At 43.8% G+C, this 23,054-nt stretch overlaps 1 protein-coding gene across 3 annotated transcripts in view; it reads right to left on the reverse strand.

Annotated features, from left to right (window-relative positions):
- Positions 1-210: 210 nt before the first annotated feature.
- Positions 211-23,054, reverse strand: part of LOC125712969 (synaptotagmin-2-like) — an 87,104-nt gene continuing 64,260 nt past the window's right edge. For 2 of the 3 annotated variants that reach the window (XM_048983615.1, XM_048983616.1), the window contains 8 exons: positions 19,007-19,235; positions 18,530-18,690; positions 13,805-13,939; positions 12,085-12,252; positions 8,480-8,647; positions 7,675-7,792; positions 7,151-7,284; positions 211-6,686 (listed from right to left, as the gene is read on the reverse strand). In XM_048983615.1, coding sequence (XP_048839572.1) covers positions 6,471-6,686; positions 7,151-7,284; positions 7,675-7,792; positions 8,480-8,647; positions 12,085-12,252; positions 13,805-13,939; positions 18,530-18,690; positions 19,007-19,208 — 1,302 coding nt within the window. In that variant the 5' untranslated portion in view covers positions 19,209-19,235 and the 3' untranslated portion in view covers positions 211-6,470. The remainder of the gene's footprint in view (positions 6,687-7,150; positions 7,285-7,674; positions 7,793-8,479; positions 8,648-12,084; positions 12,253-13,804; positions 13,940-18,529; positions 18,691-19,006; positions 19,236-23,054) is intronic. The other variant, XM_048983617.1, reaches the window with a different exon arrangement.

The raw sequence follows: 23,054 nt of genomic DNA on the forward strand, positions 1-23,054 counted from the left end.
GTAATATAGAACGGTTCCAGCCTGTTTTCCCTTGTTGGCTGTATGGAGCAGTGATTAGATTAATTGGTATTAATAATCAGGGATATTAGTTATAATTAGAATTAATATTAATGACACTGGTGAAATAATACATTAAAGGGCGATCAACAAAAGAATTTGCAGAGGCATATTTGAGTCGTAAGTCACTGGAGTAATCAGCCACACCCAAAGGTAATTAAAAGGCTTTTATTTCCTATGTGTTTAGTACAGAGCTGGTAACACACATGGCAATTCTTATTGAGATATTTCATATTTGGTTCCCTTTGAGTCTCGTCAAAGATGGCCGTCGTACTGATGTTCTGTAATACCAGGCTTGTGGGAGCAATGTTCTGCAAAGTGTCCCTGCGCCAGGGAGATAGCATGCGATCCACAGAAGGTACAATTACTGACATGACATCACGACACTGAAGACGGGAAGAAAACCAAGCAGAAGATGGAGCCCTGTCCCTTTGCTTTTCACCCAGGAGGACACATCTGGGAGGGGAGTGAGGGAGTGATGGCGGTACGGGACAGTTCTGTGCACCGAGGAGGCGCTGGAGGAGGACGAGGAGCGAAGAGGCATGATTTAGGGCGAGGAGAAGCCAAGAAACGTGGAGTGTGCCACCATGCTGGGTCGCACCAGGTTTAGGACAAGACGCCATACATATCCTCTGGTCCACCACAAAGGCCCCTAAGGGGTAGCAGGTCTGGTTCCTTTGCCCCTCGGAGCCTTTCAGTGGTGTGTGAGATTGCAGAAGGTGTAGAGTCCCCTTAACTTAACCTTAACCTGATGCGGTCTGCATTCCCAAATTGACACTTAACAGTGATGGATCAATCACAATGCATTCAGAGGTTAATGCAAAGGGGATGTGGGGCAACTCCCCCCCCCACCCTGTGCATGTAAACAGAAACATGTAAATCAAATGCAGTGATATGAATAGAGATCATGCTCTTGGTTTATCCCTAACTGGAAGTACAGTGATCATGACCCGTGAAAAGGAGACGGAAATGAAAAGCAGCAGAAATCACATCCGTGCTGAGAGTCGAAAGCTTGTGCAGTTTCACAGATACACATGAACTGCTATGAAAACAGTTTTCTAAATAATAATAATAATAATATTCAGTGATAATCTCAGGAATGGCGAACGCAACTTTGTCAATCCTATAGTCTTCATTTTTAGAAGTTTCTTTCACATAACCTATTTCTTAAAGGGCAGTGTATCCAAACATACACTGACCTTTATCTGGGCATCCAGGAGTTCCCTGAATGAATAACCCCCCTAATATTAAAGTCTGTCGGAAATACGTTACACTCAATGAAATGTGATCATGTATTCAATTACTATAATCATAATTTGCGGAAGAATTTATCTGAGTAAAATAAAAATATTTATAAATATTCACATCTTATGTTATTGCGGTGTTTCTCAAACTGGTCCTCGGGGACCTCCAGAAGGAGGGGGGAGCATAAATATGGACTGTTGGGGTCTGGGTGGGGGCGTTTCCGAGGACCAGGTTGAGAAACACTGTGTTATTGAGAGGAATCCTTGCACATTATAACCCAATTAGTTACTTCATTTGCTACAGTTCATGACGGTCACCTTTAAGTGGTAACTGATGATAAAATATTATGGCATTAACAAAGGTATAGTTTAAGTTTCCATAAAATGCACTTATACTCCTAATGTATAGTGTAACGCCCTTTAAAGTAGTTTAAATAGGATATAAACTGGAGAGAACTGGATATAACTGGATATAAATTGCACATGGCCCAAAAATGTAGAGACTTAACATCTTCCATGGCATCAATTAAGAATGTACACGATCTTTCTCAAAATCAACAAAGCAGCGGGAGATGAAGATAAATGAAAAGAAATGAGCAATTTCTTTGCATTCTCTTTTTAAGCACAATGCAAAAAAGTGACACTCCCAGAGTACAAAAGCGAAAAAGCTTCAAAATAAAAACACAAAAATATCAAAAAAAAAGAATGCATAAAGTGTGATGAACTGAAAGGCAAGATGTACGCAGAGAGAAGAATGCCGAGGCTAGTCGCAGAGCTAGATTCGTCTGACGTTCTCTACAGAGCTGTTAGAGCTTAGGTCATATGGCTTTTGTTAATTAGCAATCCCGACACACACACGTATAAACGTATACTTTAGTCAGATGCAGTACGATGTGACCTGTGCCACAGGTAATCAAGTATCCCACACAAAACACAGCAACAATAAAGGTAATTAGAACAATAGAGGGCTTTGAACAAACAAACAAATAAAATATATATCGAAAAATGACAGGAGCTGAAATGTTCAGCAGCTTCAAGGAACCCCAGCCCCGATCAGGAAGTACAGCGGCATGTCCATCGCATACTGCGCTACATGGACAAATCAACGTGGATATTAAAAAGTAAAGAACAAACCGGAACATAAAATTCTGACCACAGAAAAGACGGCAAGCATGCGGCTACATGAGTTCACACACGACACAAAAACACCAGTCCTGTTCATATGTAGTTCAGGCGTAGACCTATATTATCAGTAACAATATTATTATTTATCATTTACATTTCACATTCTTTCCCAAACCCATTCATGGAAAATATTCAAGAATTTGTTTAGAAAATATACAGTGAATGCATCTTTATTATTAAAATGACAAATGGCACGCTAGTACACAATAAATTTTTGCTTCATCTTTAAAACATGCTACTATTTACAATATTCCGTAGAAACATGCAATATTAACAGATGCGATTTATGTATATATAGGCAAAACTACACACCAGTGGATTGTTCAATTGCTTGTATGGTGTAGCAACCTTATTTAGTGTCGTTTCCCCGCATTTTGGAACGGAAAAGAAACAGGAATAAAGTCTCTTGATCCTTGATCTCAACGATTGTGTCCCGACGATTGAGGAATGTTGTTTTTCTTTAAGATATTAGAGAGATATTACACTGCTCTGAAAAGAACTACACTCACTCGGAGTAGTGTGAGAAGCGCTTCAAACACGGATATATGATACGCCTGTTATTAGATATGGATGGATGAGGTGAAAAAAACACAAAAGCTGTCCCCTGGTTTATAACACCAATGTTATATGTTACCCGTCATCACGAAATGAGTCTTAAGTCGCTCTGGTAGAAATACACCCATAAGACTCTTTTCGTGGTGATGGGTCACATATGTGTGTATATATATATACGCATGTGTGTGTCTAAAAAAAGGACGTACATGCATACATACATAGTACCAGTCAAAAGTCTGGACATAACCACTTTTAATGCATTAGTCTATATATTAGGTATGTTATTCATCTTATAATAAAAGGCCTTATGGCGATGATGTAATGCGTATCCAATATTGCTACGAGCAAGAGAAGTGTTCAGCATCTCAAGATTTTCGCCGATTTCTCGGGGGGGGGGGGGTGTCTGTCTTGCTCCTTGTTCACACGAATTTACAAAAGCTTGAGGTTATGCGCTTAGGGTAGTTATCTTTTTAAAAAACAAAGATTCTCAGTAGGCGTCTCCAGAATTTTGACTTGAACTCTGTGTATATACATACACACACACACACACACACACACACACACCCTTACTGTATAAGTTTTGATGACAGAGAAATAAAAGCATACAGCACATTATAATACGGCATATGCAGTATGAGAAGCTGTGGTGTGTCCTGTATGTACTGGACATAAATTGTCTAACCTGCACAGTAAATATGTGATGAGCTGAAAGGTGCAATTTAAAGGGAGATGCTAATGTCAGCAAGGAAGCCCCTGGTCACACCAGGGCCACGTTAAGCGTCCCCAAGGCTACATGTACTACAAATAGCGTAATTATCACCTTATTTTAGGATTAGTTCCTACTTGATACTAATATTTAATTAGGTTTGTAGAGTGCAGTGACTGTTTTTAGCCAGTGGGGGCCAGATGTGTAATTTGAGTGGTGGGAAAAAGCACCATAGCAGAAAATATCAAAGGATGTTTATAGATTGTTCATGGATTAAATTTAGAGAATCGAATTTACAAATAACATACAAAATGAAACATTTTTGCAAACTGGCATTTGTGATGCGACTTCACAGACGAAGGTAAGTCTATATTTTTTGCCCTTTTCGATGTTTTATAATTTCTTACGCATCGGTGAACTTGCATTGCTTGGTTTACGAACCCCAGGGACCTCCTGAATTAATACATATCTGACAAAAATATGTACTGATCGAATGAATCGAAATTTAACAGGAATTAAAAACAAAACGTATAAATGTTGTCACGATGGATGATAAAAAATAGCAACAAAAAATAGGAAAAAAAAATCCGGTCCACTACAAAAATTTTAAAGCTTAAAATTCTTCTAAAAGTGAGTCTAACATACAACCCATTGTTTATTATAAAGTGCTTGAGTGACACATTTAATGTGAAAGTAAAACGCGAAGCCAACCAGGCCGCTGGTAGGACTCCATGGCTGTTGAAATGGTATATTTCTAATTCCAGTTTTGTATTGAAGGCTTGCTACACTTTTTTTTTGTTACTAAATCAACAACTACGTAATGAATTACCACTTAAGCTTAGGCCAGGAGAACTGCAGACAGTGAAACAGGAGGTGGCACCCTGCAGGCAGTAGGACAGACAACTAGCAAACCAGGTTTGCAGGGTCTTTAGAGTCTGGGCCTTTACAAAGAGGTTCAGAACAACATTCCACCCAGTTGCGGAAGACACAGTTCCCCAATGCATGCTAAAAATGAACCTAAAAATAGTTAAGACTCATAAGGGATTATAAAGACGTCCAAAGTAGTTGCTTCTCCGCTGATCACATGAGCTGCCTGACCTATCAGATTTAGTCTCTGTCCTTTCTTGAAGGCACCTGGTAACTTTGGCCACCTAACAACCAATACCAAATAAATCAGCTTAACATTAAAATATTACTTCTTATAAAACTTTTTTTTTTTTAACTTTCAATAAAATAAATATAACATTAAAATATATCCGTATAGTGAACATTTGAATGTCATGGGGTTTGAAAGGTTAGATTCACACTAACACTGGGTGGTCGAACATATCACCAGCCATTATTTCTCACCAGTCCTGGTAGTTTGGTCGCATATCTTCAGCTACCTTTCCGATCAGATATGAAATATTAATTTTCACTTTGTTTCTATTACGTGTTCATCGACAGTTTCAATACATGCCCTTGAAATTTGTACACATAAAATCGTAATAAATTCTTTCTATTGAAAAACTGGTACCAAAATGGCCTTTTCTTACACCAACATTTACCGTGGAGTTTTACAACTTTATACTGGTTAAAACTGATGGTCTTAACTGTGAACCCATCTCAGTAATAAAAGTAGTAAAATAATCAGTCAGAGATACTTCTAACAGACTTGATACCTTTTCCATCAGCTGGTTTTAATGTGTCACGACGGGGTTGTATTCACTTAGACAGAGATGTTACGTAGAAGCTGCAGTCTACTGCGGGCAAACAGCAGGTCGAACAGGAGGCAGTTTCGCTCATGTTATTTTTTTTCCATTTTCTTGACCCCAAGAATGCATGGTGCATATCTGACTCATTGAACACTGTGACCCCGCTGGGGTCGTATCCCGCCACATCAGCTGAGGTGTCACCACACTGATTCCTGACGAGGGACCATAATGCTGGGACGATGTCAAAGGGACACGTCATCTTAGCTGTGTGCTGCTCAGGTTTTCACTGTGCTATACAGAAACTGTGCCTCCATCCTAAAATATGATGTTAAAGATGTACATTTTGATGTTGGGGCAGTGTGTGGCTCCTGTGTCTGTGACCAGAAGGTCGCCGGTTCCAATCCCAGACTCGGCAGAGTGATGTCATCACCGGACCCTTGAGTAAGGCCCTTAACCCACGATCGTTCCAGGGACTGTTTTCTCGAAAATGTACGTCGCTTTGGATAAAAGCGTCTACTAAATAAATGAAATGAAATGTCGTTATATGTTTGGTGGTATAACAGCCAATTGCACTGTGGGATTTGCCACTGTTATCCTTCCCGTAGCGGACAACGGATGTACACACAGGAGAGCTGAGCCGGCCAAGCGCTGAGCGAAGCTGCCCCTGCGGCTTACTGAAGAGGGGGACCCTCAGACGGAGGGCTGGCGTGACTATTTTAAAAAGCTCTGGCTTGCTCGCCGCCGTTGCCGAAAAAGACAAGATCATGTGATCCGCTCCCCAAAGCACGCAGTGCGGCCCCCTGCTATCATGGAATGCATCACAAATACATCAAAGGGAATCGTTACTTCCTCTTCCTGCTTGCCGGACTCAACGTAAACAAAAAAATGTGTTTATCTCCCGCTAGTCGCTCATTTGACTGTGGCTGCTGTGGCTGTTGATCCACAAATCTCATGCAGTGTGGAATGTCAGGTTAACTGGTTAGCAGATTGGGAGGGTGGCGTGTTGGGGGGGGCGCATCGGGGGCGGGGTTACTTTTTGCCGGCCAGGCCAGCTAGGATGGCATCGACTTCCTCCTCGGGCTTGAGTGGGTGCCACTGGGCGATGGGCCGGCGTGGGTTGGCCAGCATGTCCGACCAATGCCGGAGCTCCGTACCCGTGGCCTGGCTGCCCACGAAGATCTTTCCGATGGCGTCATTCTTGCCGATCTTGTCGTAGTCCAGAACTGTGACGACGGCCTGAATTTTCTAGCGAACAAAAATATTGCACGCCTGAATAGCTGACCTCACGGAGCAAAAGATTGTGTCATATTTCCTGCCAGGACTAGCTTTACGTAGCCATTCTTTGAAGTTCACTTTTATTAAGATTACATTTTAATAAATAAACAATGTAACATTTTCATTATGCAACTGTATAAAAAAAAAAAAAAAAACACGTAAAATTTCATATTGTGGTCCTGTCCACTAGGGGGCAGCCTGCGGCAACATTGTACTATGCCAGGACTCCTCAACGAGAATCTTAGTATGAGCCATTAATTGCAGTGGGCTTTACTTGTTTGCCAAAGGTAAAGTACCTCACTCAGCCTGCTTCACCGTGGAGACTGCAGGGTTCAGGTTACTCAACTGAAAACATTAAAGAGCTGAACTCTGGTCAGGATCCACAGAGCAGGAGTCGGCAGTGAACCGGGTGGCGCGCGAGAACCCGAAGGTACCTGCATCTGCTCCAGAGGGATCTCGAAGCTGAAGGACTCGTTATAGTAGGGGTTCAGGGTGTTCTTCTTCACTGTGGTCTTCTTCTTTTTCAGCCTCTTGCCGTTCTGCAGCAGGTGGATCTTCACGTAGGGATCTGTATTTGAGGAAGAACGTGATGCTTTTAAATTTTAAACTGAACAAACTAAAATACTGTGAATGTAATTCAACGTATAAAACCATATGTGCTTCGTTTTTAGGAATCGTGTAATTTCTTAATAAATGAATATGTTGCTATCACAACAGGCTCTGGATATTCTAGATGATTGTACTGCAGACACTGTGTTTTGTGCCATTTTTCACTGTTCTCCTGCTCCAGACAGTCAGCTGTTGCATCCCACACTAATTTCACCTGGACTAAAGGTATCTGCTGTGTTCCTGGAGTAACTGTCTGCCTGCTGATGTGCGAATAGGATCGTTTACACGCCACAATATCCATGAAAAGGAACTCCCACTGCGCCCCCCTGCAGGAGGCTACGGTCCTCACCTGACAGACCACCGACATCCATCTTTTTCAGGTTCTTGGCTTCCAGGATGCAGATGGTGAGCTTGCCGGCCGTGGGCACGTAACGCAGGGAGATGCAGATGTCGCCCAGCTTCTCGGGCTTCATGGCACAGGGGTGGCAGTACGAGAGAGAGGACGATTAGCATGTATTACATCAGCTCGATAATATTAAGAATTATAATAATAATAATAATAGTAATAATAATAATAATAATAAAAAAGAAGAATATTGAGAAAACACCCACAATGTATTACAAATTAGTGTGGTAAAGTTTGCCCCAAGTTGCACTGAAAAGACATTTTAATTCTGTCACCAGACATTCTGGACTAATTATTCCTAGAGTACTCATATTAATTATCTTTACATTTGACTCTCCTTAAATTGAGTGAACAGTCTAATAATTTATCAAAAACCACATGCTAAATATCCATTATGTGTCACTGTTATTTTAATTGCAACTGGTAAAAAAAATAACCAGATAACTGGCACATCATTAATTGTGACACTGAGTTATTTCTTTTGTCAGTTAATTTAGCATTGAATATTAATATTTTATAATTTATTGCTTTTTAAATATGTATTACTGTTTTTGCACAATAATGTCAGGAAGGTACTTTAATTAATTTTCCAATAGGCATCAGTTTGATTCAGTTTCACTGTTTCATATTTTTAAACATTCTCCTGGCAATAGAAACAGCGGATTCCCGTCTTTGCGTGTGAACTTGCTTTGTTAACCACAGCGCCATCTGGTGGCCATAATGGACAATGGCACCTTACAAGTATTACCTCCTCCTTCTCTGCACTCTCCAGGTCCCGCCACTCCTCGATGGGCTGGCCCAGGTCGACCGTGTTCATGGGCACCTTCACCTCCCCGATGATGTCGTGTTTGGAGAAGCGGTCGAAGTCATACACTGACATGACCAGGGTCTTACCGCCCAACTCCTGGTAAGGAACCTGGGGAGCAGCAGCATGAGACAGGGGGCGCCGGTGAGGCTGGCTATCAGGAACACTGAACCATAATACCAACATGGCTGTATCCTATATAACAAAAATGATTAGAAATGAAAAATCCCGTTTATTGGCTGATCGTTTAATACAGTAAACATATTGCGCTTTCAAGAAAAAAAACTCGTTTCAGTGATAATGTAAAGATATCCCAGTGACCTGATTCAGAGATTAATTCCTACATGTATGCAAACCCTTAGGGCCTATCAATTGTTAAGAAGTTTTTTTTTTTTAACTTTATCTTATATTGCCAATTTATCATTTTCAAAATCTGTCATATGTAGACCTCAATGAGGTACATATTGGAATTTAAATCAATTTCTGCCAAGATGTGTAATTTCAGTGAAATCCATCTATCAGTGCTGTCCCCTAAAGCTCTCCAAGATCCCCCCCCCCCCCCCCCCCCCCCCGCAAAAAAGCCAGACAGTTCACATTTTCAGCAATGCGCTTGATAAGCCACTCCTGTTTATATATGTCTGTCATAAGATTTTTCGCTCCACATTGGCTACGTACATGTATACATTCATACATACACACATGCATTCATATAGTGCATACAGTACATACATACCTACAAATACACATACATAAATATATCCATACAAACATGCACACATTCATACATACACACATACATGCATAACGCATACATGTGAGATGGATATTTGTCTGACCTGCTCCGTTTATTTTCACAATCAGAACTCGTGTCATTATCATCACAACTGTACATACAAACTCTTGTCTTTCCTGTTTACTCGTGTCCCTAATAGCAGCACTAGTAAACAACAGACACATCAAAGGACAACAAATGAACAGTAAATAATAAATATCACCAGTGTGTAGATATACAGTGGCAAGAGCGCAGACACAGTGCCAGTCGTGAACACGGGTCCGAGGCAGGTAACAGTCTGAGAGAGATTTTTAAAGGGGAACCCAAGAGGTCTCACAAAAAGCACAGCGTGGAATTAGGGTGGCAGCTACTGAGAGACACGTACTGAGGCTGGAAAACAGTGCGAGCTTATTTAGTGACAACAGGAGCAGCAGGGAAATTCAGGGCAAGCTGACAGTAAGATTAGACTGTATTCTCCACTGCCTCTTGGTTTGCTAACGCTTCATACAAACACTCAGCGTCACCAAACGCAAAGTCAAACAGGGGTGAATTTTTCACAACTTAAAACCACTGAGCAGACTCAAGTAGCGACTGCTTGGAGCATATTAAGCGAACAATTATCCATTGTCCAGATCAGTCAATACGCATAATGAGCAATGAGATCACATAATTCAGAATGATGCGTTGCTGTATCTACAGAGTGGAGATTTGTGTTTATTCCCAAGATCCTTTGTGGCTTTTCGAGACTGATTGTTAAACTGTCTTTCTAACAGCACAATTACTGTCTAAGTTAGCTGTTGTTTAGTTGCGTCAATCATGCATTTGCCAAATGAGGGCGGGTCAGTTGTGTGCTGCTGCTAACGCTGGCTTAAGGATAGGTGCCGAATATGTAGATTTTAGGGTGGTTTGGATTGGGTGGTTGTGTGGCTCTGGGGATTTGATCTGTGCTTGTGATCAAAAGGTTGCTAGCTCAAATCCCCCAGCTGAATGATAGAGCCTATTTGCTCCAGCGACATTCTCTGATCATGCTCTCTCATCTTCACCTGTATGTTATCTTGAGAATCTGCTACATAAGTGAATATCCTCTCTTGGTTGACACATTAGGCTACTTGATCACTTCCCATCTCTAAAGCCGAAGGTTCAAATCCCACCCCCAACTCCAAGAGTGGAGTTTTCATGTTCCTGCTATGTTGCAGGCTTTCCTCTAGTTCACATATTAATAATTAAATATTTACATATTAAAAAAATCGATCCCATATTTCGAGTACTATATTTAATTTTTTAAATTTAATTAAATTTATAAATATTCATACATATTTAGATGTCGACGCATCTCATGTGAATCATGAGTCCGTTTATGAGAAATTCATCTAGATTAAACGGAAACCATTTCCACATTTTTCAGAAGAGTTTTTGTCTGTGTGACATTTCCAGGTTTACATCATTTTTTTGGGATAATTAAACAGCTGCATTCTGAGATATTTAAAGGATTAGCCGGGAGAAAGTTTCTGGGAAGCGAAATGCAGAACTAAAGCTACCGGGATGATTAATAATTTCCTGCGGCTTTTCAATGCTCCCCCGAAGATGGCGGACGAGGAACGATGGGAAATATCGGCCTGAACAGCTCGGTTCCAGCACATCCAGCTGAGGCTGACCTCAGCACTTACAGGCCCCAATAGGAGGGTGCTGTGTCATCAGCTCCTCCGAGACGGGGGCACCAGCACGGGGGGGAAGCAGAACCGGTGCTTTTTATAAAGAGTCCTCTCCATGAACAAGCCCCTTTGACGGTCACGGCCCTTCACTGGAACATTAGCCCCGGGAATGCATGCAACCATGGGGGTGTCACGCAGGAAGCACAGCTTCGCCTTACAGGTCCAAAGCACGCACCTGGCAATACACGTCTGGAAATTTCACTTTCATCTAAACAATCCCTGGAGCATTTCGATTGTTCAAGTACCCACTGATGAAATGACTTTGAACTGGGGACCTCCCAGTCACAAGCCTGATGTTCCTGGTAATGACTGTGCCTCAGTAAGCTTCCAGTTAGTCGATACCTGATAAGCCCCCCTGCTGCATTTTACAGTAGATTCAGCTCAGTGCCTCACTGCAGCAGTAATGACTGGTAATGAACTGAACCTCACTGTGGGCTTCTGAGCCCTATATTAATGTAAATCAATTCATTAGGACTAAGCTATTGCTTAGCTATTCATCTTCATGCCAAATGCTGGAAATCTTCATATTGGTATGTGTTAGCCTGTAAAAAGTCTCACGATTCAAACAATAGCAGTCAAAAGTCTGGACACGCCTGCTTTTAATGCACCACCTTGTAGTACAAGGCCTTAAGGCAATGAAGTAATAGGTATCAGATATTGCTGCGACCAAGAGAAGTGTTCAACGTTTCCTCAGGTTTCACACTCTCCAAAATAGCCCCCTCTTGTGTTTCGATGACAGCATTGCAGGCTCTTGGCACTCTCACAGCCAGCTTCCAGATGCAGCCACATGGAATGCTTCTCCAACAGTCCTCAAGGAGTCCCTACAGGTTCTGAACATAATTTGGCTGCCTTGCTCTTACTCTTCAATCCAAACCAACTCTGTAGGGTTTAGGTTTGAGGGGCAGGTCATCTGATGCTGTACTCTGTCTTGTTCCATGTTCACACGAACTTACATAACCTTCAGGTGTGCTTAGGGTAGTTATCTTGTCCAGACTTTTGACTGGTATATTTGTATAAGGTCCCGTTAGCGGAGATGTGGTATAAGAAAAGGCCAAACTACCCACCTTGAAGATGAAGGTCTCATTGAAGACAGGGTTCAGCGTCTTCTTGTGCACTTTGGTGTCAAACTTCTTCTTTTTGTCGGGCAGTAGGAAGACCTTGACATAGGGGTCAGAGGTGCCTCCAGTGTCCATGGAAATAAGATCTGCTGCTTGCAGAATACCAACGGTCAGCTGTTGGGGGGCACATCAGTCAGTGAGTGACAGGACTGGCCCTTTGGGGTAGTGACATCCCCAGAAAGGCGCCTTTGACCACACAAGACAGCTAGCTACTTATAAACAGCTGTGATTAAACCATCAAGTGATACTCCATTATACTGAAGCGAATTGTTTTTAAATTCAGTATCACTTTAAAGCTGTGATCCACAATGTATTATTGATACCTTCATAATGTCTTATAATGGTTGGTATAAGAATTAATGAAGCATTACAGCATCTTCTAAGAGGCTGTCATTAGGTATTATAGCGTTGATTATAATACTTCATAAACTCCAATGAAGCTGTATAATTCACCATAGATTACTTCAGATAACTTCGTAATGCATTATAATGCATCCATCCCTCCATTTTATGAAACCACTGAATCCCAACTGGGGTCACAGGGGGGGCCGGAGCCTATCCCACGCAGGTGGGAACTAACCCTGGACGGGCGCCAACACACCACAGATGCATTATAATGGTTATTATAAAAAATTTGTACTGCAAGTTTCATAAAGCATTTATGATGCAAAATAAGGTGTTATAATGTGTTATATCTTTTTATAAATATTGATATCCATGTGTGTTATGTTTTATGAATGCATTATAATGCGCTATGATTGTTTTGAATGCATTAGAATGGTGTGAGTGGTGGTAAACACCACCACTGATCACAAGGATGTTGTTGCTGCTCATCCCCAGTGGTGGCGCTGTAACTTTCTGCACTCGTTATGAGAGGAGACTGTACCTCTTGCTAACTGCATAATATTGCTCACAATAAAGTTGTTCTAGCCAATAGGGAGCCCCCAAAGCTTGGGCACCCCACACGAGCCGAAAGTCACAGCTTCGTCTTTCCGTTTCTGAATGTTTTTCACCCCCCCCCCCCCGCCCACCCCCCATGTCACTGTCTTTTTGGGGGAAAGCCCTCGTGGAATCCATCGTCCTCTTCTGCTGGAGAATCTCCAAGAAATGCAATCTGTGCGTGTTCCTCACGACGGCGAGATAACAGATAGGGAAGAGGCGTTTTCTCTTTTATGAAAGGAAATATAATTTCCTTTCATACTTCTTATTTTTAATTAGTCCGATTTGTTACTCCCTCGATTTTACCCTTAAAATAGAAATTAAATATTCGCCCCACCCGTTTTACATGAATATTGAGCGTTTCGAGCATTTCCTGAAACATAATTAATTCTCTCAAGCAGTGTCTTAATACATAGACACCCTTGAATCTGTAGCCGAACGGGACGACATTTCAGTTGCTTCCAAATCACATCCAGTTCATCTTGTGCGCTGGTGCGTGAAATTCATCTGAATTATGATCGGAGGATAAAGCTTTGCCTCGTAAGCAGTACAAAAACCGGAGCTCACATTTAACTTTATGAAGGACTTTTTAATATCTCCATTTGTAAGGCTCACCATTACGGATTAGTTTTGTAAAGTTAGCATGTAGCTGAATCTGACGCGTAACTTTGGAGCAGGTCTTTTTTCGGTAACTTTAGCGGTAATGAGTTACCCTCGGCAGACCGACCTTGTTATCCTGGAAGTCGTAATCCAGCGAGTACTGCAGTTTGCCCAGCTTCTCGTCCTTCTTCTCCTCCTCCTCCTTCTCATCCCCAGTCATCCCTGTCTCTACGTCGTCGTCATCGTCATCGTCCTGCAGTTTCTGCAGCAGCGGAAACAGGCAGGCTGGTGGGCGAACCGCTCGGCAGGATGGTTGCCGTGGAGACCCCGGCCCAGGCATGCCGATCCCCTCGGCCCAGTCAGTCACGGCACCTACCTGCGTCTGGTTGGCCAGCGTTACCTGACGGCCGAGCATCCAGACTTGGCGACTAATGACATCATTCAGCGATGCATGTTTCTGTGTGACTCCTTAGCGCATATAATATAGACATAAACGCTCATTGAATTTTTGTTATCTGGATAAAAGTACTAAAGTAATAAAGCCTAAGAATATATGATGTTTCCATACCAATGTATGCTGCTGTCCTTTGAATATACAATGCGACCCTAGGAAGTTCTACCAAAGTTATCCTCTGCTGTATTTCCTCATCTCATCTCATCTCATCTCATCTCATCTCATCTCAAAGTATGTAGCGTCTAGGTGACCCATCATCTTTCAATGTCCTCTGTGGATTGAACCAAACGATACCATAATGCTCAACGATATCGCCATGATGACGCCGCATTATCTGTAGAGTGGCAGCCCTCAGTTCTGATTGGCAGGCCTCTGCTGTCATTTTACCGGAGTGGCAGCAGATCGGAGGTGTTTCAATTGCCCGGGGGTGAGAGGTCAGAAGGGGAGGGGATTCCCACCCCTGCCTCCTGGGGCTCGCACATCAAGCGGCAGTTAAAACCACCAGGCTGCAGTTTGCATTCTGGCTTGCAAACCGATGTGGACATCTCAGAAGGACGCGGTGCAGATGTTACATCTGCCCTGAATCAAAGCTTCACTCTGTCTTTGACCACTGCAGAACTTCGTGGTTTAAATGCTTGAGGGTAACAAAGGCATCCAGCCTTGCACACCGCAGATTATGTAATTAATGGATGTAATTAATAAGGGCAAATAAACACTGTAAAATGCCAGAGCGCGTGCCTGTATGACCAGCATATTCTGACGCTATTCTGGGGATGATATTTTTTGAAAAATGGGGTTTAAGATGTGCTGAGAATATGGGCATTTCATTGTTCGGGCTGAGCAACCAAAATCTGACAGAATACCACGATATGTGAGATTTATATGTGTGTGTGTGTGGGGGGGCTTCAAAAATGTGCATTTTAACTGTATAATAAAAGATATTTTTCCTACGATACCAGAATAGACATGGAAGCCTTCATTTTTAATGCTTTACGAATATTTTCAAAAGAATAAAGGGACAATACTGACAGAATGGGTTTAATTAAATAAAAACAGAATCCCAGCTGACAGACATACAGAAATAACAGACATAAAATGAATCTGCCCTTTTTCTAAAGAAGAAATGATTCTGAGGATGAATCGAGTCTGTTTACTCTGATTCTCAGGACACTTGATTTGTGGGAGCGGCCTGTCAGACTGACCCAGTTGACGGTGGGATCTGTACTTGATAGGGGTGATTATTTTGTAAATAGTCTCTAAGGCTGTGACAGACGCCTTCTTCGGTGTATCGAGTGGTTTGCCGTTTTATAGGCCAAGCAGTAAGGGAAAGCAAGCATGCCGCGGTATTAAGGGCTATAATGATCTCATATCAGTTAAAGCGACATATATATATATAGGCAGGGGATTGTGGGTAACTTGTGCTTATTCCATGAACTGCGATCATGATGATTTCATTCAGTACTTCGGAAAGGAAGCAAATATGGTCATTTCTGATCCATGCATCCCAGTGCAGTATGTTTCTGAAAGCGGACCGCGTATTCATTCAAGGTCATTGCCAGCAGGGTTCGGGCTTGCACCAGCAGGAGCATGCCTCACGATCCGCCCCCTCCTCAGTCAGGGCGGGTCATCACTCCCCCCCCCCCAGGGCATCCTCAGTTAGATGGATCAGCATGGAGGGTGCCGTATGGGTCGGGTTTGCTCATTCCCCAGGCTCCGATCGAACGGGGTGCCATCAGGTCCAATGCAGGTGGCTCTCCCAAGACTAATCTTTGAACGGATCTCCAGCAGAACCAGAACTTTATGTCTATGGTCTTTGATGCTAGCGGTTCACATATGCTTAGAACCAGGCGTGCCATATTGGGGGGGACAATTCCAAGGGTCCCTGACTGACAGGGGCCCTAAAATGTTTAGAAGATAATTGGATTGTTCTGGATTAGGGGCCCAATTATATACTTTAGGGCCAAATTCTGTAGTGCACCTTTGCTTGGAACAGGAACAACTAAGGTGATCTAGTGCTAGATAACCCTAGTACCAGCTCATGGAGCACTGTTGGAACCATTAGAACCATTCTCCAAATGTAATGAATTTCAGGGAGGGGTTTTCAAATGTAACATCGACACTGGAATTTCGTTCACAGATCATTGTCTGGTAAGGCCCCTCATATTTCAGCAGAGAACAATCCATGCCAGTTCAGCATGCAGTTTGACGACCACCCATGTGGTCCACATCATCCTTCTACCTCAGTGTGACTTTCCAGTGGAAAACTGGATGCTCGTCTTCCAAAACAAAAAAAAAAAACATTTTAGCCCGTTGAATGTCTTACAGCTTAACCCCCGCCGGCCGGCATCTTTGGCCTCCCCAGGCAAACGGTGCATCGTGAAAAACGGAACGCAGAAGCAGCTGAACCACCCCCCCCCTCCCGCCTTTACGCAGGCTGTCAAGCACCCGCACCTCCGCCCCGCATTTGAGCTTACACTGCGCTGCCAGAGGCGGGCGCTACGAGCCGTCCACCTACCGTAGAGCGAGGAGGTCCAAGGACAGTCATGATACGTGGCGCGCGCACAAGACACAAAGCGGGAGGAGGAGAGGAGCAGAGAGAGAGGGAGAGGGTGAACTCACGGACACCACAGGAGGAAGAAACAACACGGTATACAGTAACACTGAAGAGGGGCGTGGAGAAATGACAGCCCAGGCTCCTCGCACGCAAAGCCCCCGTAATATTTACAGGCAGCTGTCGACTTACGTAAATCCGACTCAGGCAAAAAATATACAAGATAGACAGAGTTTACAGAAGCACCAATGCATAAAGGCAAAATACAGCTATAAGTAAATTTTATCTTTTCATTGGTTTAATATGCTATCTTTACTACCGACTTACTAGCTGGTCCATAAAGATACGGGAGACTGTACCCCTTTTATTTTTGAAATAAAATTATGAAACAAGCTACGTTGAAAGAACCCATTGCTATAATTGGCATTTAATAACAAATTGTCTCTCCACTATTATAATATTGTAAAATGTATTATCTCATTACCAATTTTTTAGCTGCCACGATTACTAGTTACTAGTATATTCTTGGCTTATATGTTTATTGTTATAAGGTTTCCTGAATGGAGGGTAAATCTGATTTATGTAAAATGTTCCGTAATGGTTTACGGAACAGATTTCTTACGTCAGTCGAAAACTGCCTGTTTACATATCTGGGAGGATGTTACAGCTATTTAATTAACAATGTTTTAGTTACTGCTGTTGACTGGAGAAAAAAAAAAACAGCCCGGATTGGAAAGCGACCTCTTTTAATTCAGTGACAAAGTAGCTAATTGTCTATCGTGCACTTGACTTTGGTGCGGCATTAATATTAACCCCTGTGTTCCGTTCTCAAGAACAGCCCTACTTTAATTGGAAATGTCTCGCTCGAAAGTGCGCTGCGTTCGTGCAGTTTGAGGTGTCATTTCTCTCGCGAGTCCCAAACCACAATAGAGTCTGACGTAATCGCACATCTGGTCAGTAGAAGATGGGAGAGCCCAGGGTTCTGGAATGAGGAAGAGACGGGGGGGCGGGGGGGGGGGGTGCAAAGGTGTATGCAGAGGTATGTTTTTGTGGGAACCTCAGCTCTCAGAGGTGACCTGTTAAATCATTCACATCCTATGAATTTTAGATGGCTAGAGAAAGAACAGTGAGTTGAGGAGCAATGCGTCGCCGTTCTCGGCCAGCAGGGCGCGCTCTGAGGAAGCACAGAGGCCACACTTGACCTGAGATGCATAAACAAAGGGCAAGTTTGTGGCTTTGCACTCTGGCAGAGGGGCTGCCTGGAGGCTGCTCTTTGATAGGAGCCTCCTGAGCTTTCGGTACAAACACGCTGCGCGTGTGGAGCGTAAATTCAGAGGCAGCTATTCCTCATTAGGTTCCGTTTCACTCTGGCAGTTTAATTAAAGTGAAACAAAGGTTTATTGGCCATTTGTATAGACTGGGGAGCCACTAGAGGTTTTGGGCCCCATGAAAGCATATCATATCGGGCTGCAAACCCAATCCAATTATGTTAGAAGGTTTTTAGAGCCCTTCCGACTTTCTCCCTGTTTATACAGGTACATTGCAATCTGGTAGTTTTCACCTATCCCATCATGCTCTCCTTTTTAAAGACACACACATACATAGAGGTGAGAGCGAAGCCAAGGGGGTTAAGGGCCCGGATCAAGGGCCTCATGGAGATGTGGCTACTCTCCCAAGCACAGGGCCAGAACCAATATCCATCCGTTCGTAAGCAAAGAGCTCCTCGCAGGCGAATATCACACCCTAGGAGGTCAGACATGAAGGCAGACGCTAGGGGGGGGGGGGGGGGTGAAGCAGTGGCTTTTGGGTGGGCTGGGGCAGAGCGTGGTTGTTTCCGGGGACCCTACCTCTCCGCCTTTGATGTTCTTCATCCCTATGTCTCCCTTTCCCTTCTTCCCTTTTTTCTTGTTCTTCTTCTTGCAGCAGCACTTCTTGACGATGCAGAAGCAGCAGGTGAGGATGAGGACAGCCGCCACCACGGCGATGGCGATGAGGGCCCACGGTGGCACTGCGGCAGACGCGAGGCGTTTAAGCACTATCACAACCCCGCACACGGAATGGAGCCGGGGTGAGAAGATGGAGTAAACAGGGGCCGTTTTGCCTAGATCTAATTCCGGTGAGCGGCCTCAGGGGGGAAGGGAGGTCTAACTGCACCCACCTCAGATCAATCTGAAGGCGGCGGGGGACGGGGGCGGGGGTTTCATTTGAATGTCAAAGGCTGGCAGGAGGAATATAAATCAGACTGACAGATTCCGGAAGGTTCCCGTCAGGGCTGAGTAAACGGGGTTAGCATTAATATGGGGGGAGGAGAGAGGGACACTCACGTGGTATCTTATCGATTTCGTTGACAAATTTGTTCTTGATCTCCTCGAAGAAGTCCTTCCTGTTGATTGGGCCGCCGGGCCCGGTGGAGTTGTCGGCGGCAGTGGGCACAGCCGGGGGAGGCGCCGCGGTCATGGTGGTACCACCAGTGGGCTCCGGGGCCCTCATGGCTTCCGGCTTCTTTTTGAACAGGTTCCACTTCATTGTCGACGGCTAGGCCAGGCGCAATCCCTGTGGGGGGGAGGGGGGCAGACAAGCAGCACACGGCGTTTAACATGCTGGGTTCAGTATGTGCGGAGACGGACCGGACTGCCCCCCTATTAGGGAGAAGCGGAATGTCTCATCCTCAAATTCAATTGTGTGGACGTTTCCGAGCAGCTTCAACATTAAATAGATGCGCTTGTTTTTAATTAGTAACTTATTAACTTCTCCGATGCTTTACAGTATCTGCTTTCCTAAGACTCGAGAAATTCACAATGGGTGATTTCTACGGCTTTACTGTATCGGCGAATGAGCCTCTTGGGCCCCGAAAAGCTGATCATGGAAAGGCAGACTGATGCTGGATGGAGCCAAAACGGCTGTGCTTTCCAAGTTTATCACATTCTCTAACAGATGCGGAAATTTCAGGTCCAGAGAGTACCAATCCAGACCAAGATTTTGTTTCAACCAACCAGTTGAGTAGTCTGCGACTGTGACTCTTTATACTCAACTGGATGGTTGAAACAAAATCTTGGTCTGGATTGGTACTCTCTGGACCTGAAATCTCCACCTTTGCTCTCTAGACAGAAGGCCGAGCAGAAATCAAACATCTTAGTCACCCCAGATTTAGTCGAGGCCCAGCCGGCTTAAAGAGCGGCGTAAGTAATTCACAGGGAGATTTTCAGATGAGTAAATCTTTCTAGAATTCGCAGGCTATTGGCCTGTATGTGTTACACGAGGCCACGTTGTTTTCATACACCGGTAGATATTGTGAAAACGACTGAGTGACTCATCAGAGCAACCAGGCATAATGAAACTGTGTTTATAAACCTGTTGGAGATGTTTAAACAGCACAGAACCTGTCCCTGAACATTCAACTGGATCGCTGAATTAAATGAGACTGTCTGGTCCGGTCAGAGATTCTGTCCAGTGACGAGTTCCTCACAGACACCCGATCCCTATTCCCGTCCGCGTTTTTACCTACTAGCTGACCCACGTCCTGAATATATACATACCCCTCAGCCCTAAGCACTAATCATGCCCAGGATCACAGAGCACTGTCCTCAATAATCACATTTAGACTCCGCATAAAAATCAAGATTCATACTGCCATGAAGAATGTCATGAACTCTTCTGAAATGCACAGTATTATATAATTACACAGGGTCACAGGAAATGAATGACTATCCCAACCAGTCATATTTCCCTGGAGCCAAAAAAATACAATAAAAGCATCTAACATGGATATCAACGCTAATTACATATATGAAAAAAGGTTAAAGAGCGGTATGTTATTACATACTGAACTATGTCTCCCTGAGATTGCATAAAATCATTCTCATTATTGTAAATGATTGTTAATAATGGACTGGATGTCTGGTTCCTCTCAAGGCCAAACAGAAATTCCGGAGGACAAATGGTGGCTCACTGACCTCCCAGGCCTTCTCCCACGCGGGTGGTAAGCTTCAGTACTAGTGCCTATAGCCCAGAAACCTCACAGGCCCTCTCCTGTGCAAACGGTTACCTTTAACACCAGCAGCTGTCGCCTGGATACCTTCCAGGCCCCTCTCTCGTTCAGACGGTTAGCTTTAGCGCTAGCAGCCATTACCTGGACATCTCACCAGCCCTCTCTCACCCAGACAGTTAGCTTAGCATTAGCAGCCTAGTTACTCTCTCAAACGGGCCACAGGTACAGAAACTGACGACTGGTGTAGTCACACATACCGACACCACAGTGTCCCAGAAAGCAACGGGAGCAGCTCTGTGATGGAGGAGGAGGCTTCTCTTCAGCGTACACTGAATTCCCACATTCTTCTTATATTACTTTTTAATATATATATTTTTTTTTCTCTCAACAACTAATGGGAAAACGATACTAAGCTGACAGGCTCCAATTGTGCTGGTGTCCGTTTTGCTCAGCTGTCGAGCTGGGCCTGGGAATTCCGTTTTTTCGTTGAAGTAACCAGCAAGCTCTCGAATGCATCTCCAGCACAGATACTGACGAAGAGCCATATCACTGATATACGTCCAAGGAATTGTTTGGGGGACTCATGAGATGATGCATCGCAGGTAGGCTGGGGGAAAAGCATGAATATTGCATTTAGACGGTTAAACACCATCATAGTGACTTTTACATTGAGCCCCCCCTACATTCCATTGCCTTGGTTACGGAATTTGATCAGCTGAGAGCTGGCAATTAGCCCCATGAACCTAGCATGATGTATTGGATTGGATAGCATCTCCCAGTACGCCAACTCCATCCTCACAAAGCCAAACACAGAAGCTAGAACTATGGTCCTAGAATGGTGTAGGTGTGTCCCAAAGTCTACTAGGACTGGTATTATATCCAAAACAACTGCATGCAGTGGCAGACACTACATCAAAAACACCTGCGTAATCGGCACTCTGGCAGTTTGTATTGCTGGTGATGAGGATATTATTCATGTGCTGGAGCTGTTTTTGGACTTAACCATTCCAGGAGAAAATTGATTCCTTGCATATTTATATCTAGAAGACCTGGCTCAGAGAGATTAGGATAATTCGACACTTGCACACACTAACAGTGACATCCTATAGGAGAGTGTTTCACAATCCGGACCTCGGGGATACCCAGACCATCCACGTTTTTGCTCCCTCCCTACCAAGAGCTAGGAGGGAGCAAAAATGTGGAATGACTGGGGGACCCAGAGGACCAGATTGGGAAACAATGCTATATAACTACACTTGTGTAATCTATTCCAGAAGGAACTTTATGTAGCATCATACACGCTGTGTCATATATATGCAAGAGATGCTCATATGGTCCACCTTGATATGGATCAGAAGTCACAAGGACCTTCCGCTTTATCAATACAAGCATCTAGAAGATGTTCACCTCTTATCTAATGGACCACTACGGCAACCTTCCTCATGTTGGTAGCTTAAGCAGTTCTCAGCCACAATTTTCATTTAAATAGATCAAATTATAACAGCTCCTCCGAGGAGCATTAGATATTCTTAAGATATGCCGCGGACTGCTTCACATCTCCAGAAGAAGTGGGTATAGGCGTTGCTGTTTCATGTCCATTGATCACTGCATCAGTTTGACAGTTTAACGCCCCTATAACTCCCGTAGCCTATCGACTGGGAAGGACATTACGTCCTGTTGAATTTTAAGCTCTTCAGAAACTGATGCCCAAGGAATGCAAGGCGATCTGGGAGACCTTTGAGCAGAGGGGATGATGGCCGATTGATCATGTGACATAGCAAATCAATATTAAATGGAGATTTTTGAAGTTTCGTTGCACTGCACCAGTCGCGCGGCAGCTGTGTGTTTTACGAGAATCACTTTAAATGAGTGTAATTTTAATGGTCGTCTTTCCTTTTTTATCATTACTGTTATACAGAATTCTATTTCTTGATGTGTAGGAGAAAAACACGTCATTCATACTACTTAGTTATATGCAGTAGAATGACCGTCTTCCTCAGTCTCAGTGCTATGCAGAGACTTTTCGAGGGCAGGTGCTTGATCTGGGGGGGTTGGGTTGCCCTCAGTATATTTTGGTGACTGTGGGGGGAGAGGGAGTCCCCCTTGGTAAATTTAGCATGAAATTTAGTGTGACTGTTTAGCAGCTGGGGTGGAGGGCTGTAAGTGATCGTCGGTCGTCGAAATGGGGCACTTATAACCTGGAAGGGGGGGGGGGGGTGCCTGAGCACCACGTGCCTGCTCTTCCTCACCAATCCAATGTGTGCTCCCCACTAGGTTTTACCATCAAGATGTTTGTCTCTAGGCAGGTTATTCCGCCATAAATGGTCCTGCATGTGCTCCAGTTTAACAGTGCCTGAATTTTTAAATTCCCAATTTGCCATTAG

The sequence above is a fragment of the Brienomyrus brachyistius genome, chromosome 18 (assembly GCF_023856365.1).
Source record: "Brienomyrus brachyistius isolate T26 chromosome 18, BBRACH_0.4, whole genome shotgun sequence".
NCBI classification, from domain to species: domain Eukaryota; kingdom Metazoa; phylum Chordata; class Actinopteri; order Osteoglossiformes; family Mormyridae; genus Brienomyrus; species Brienomyrus brachyistius.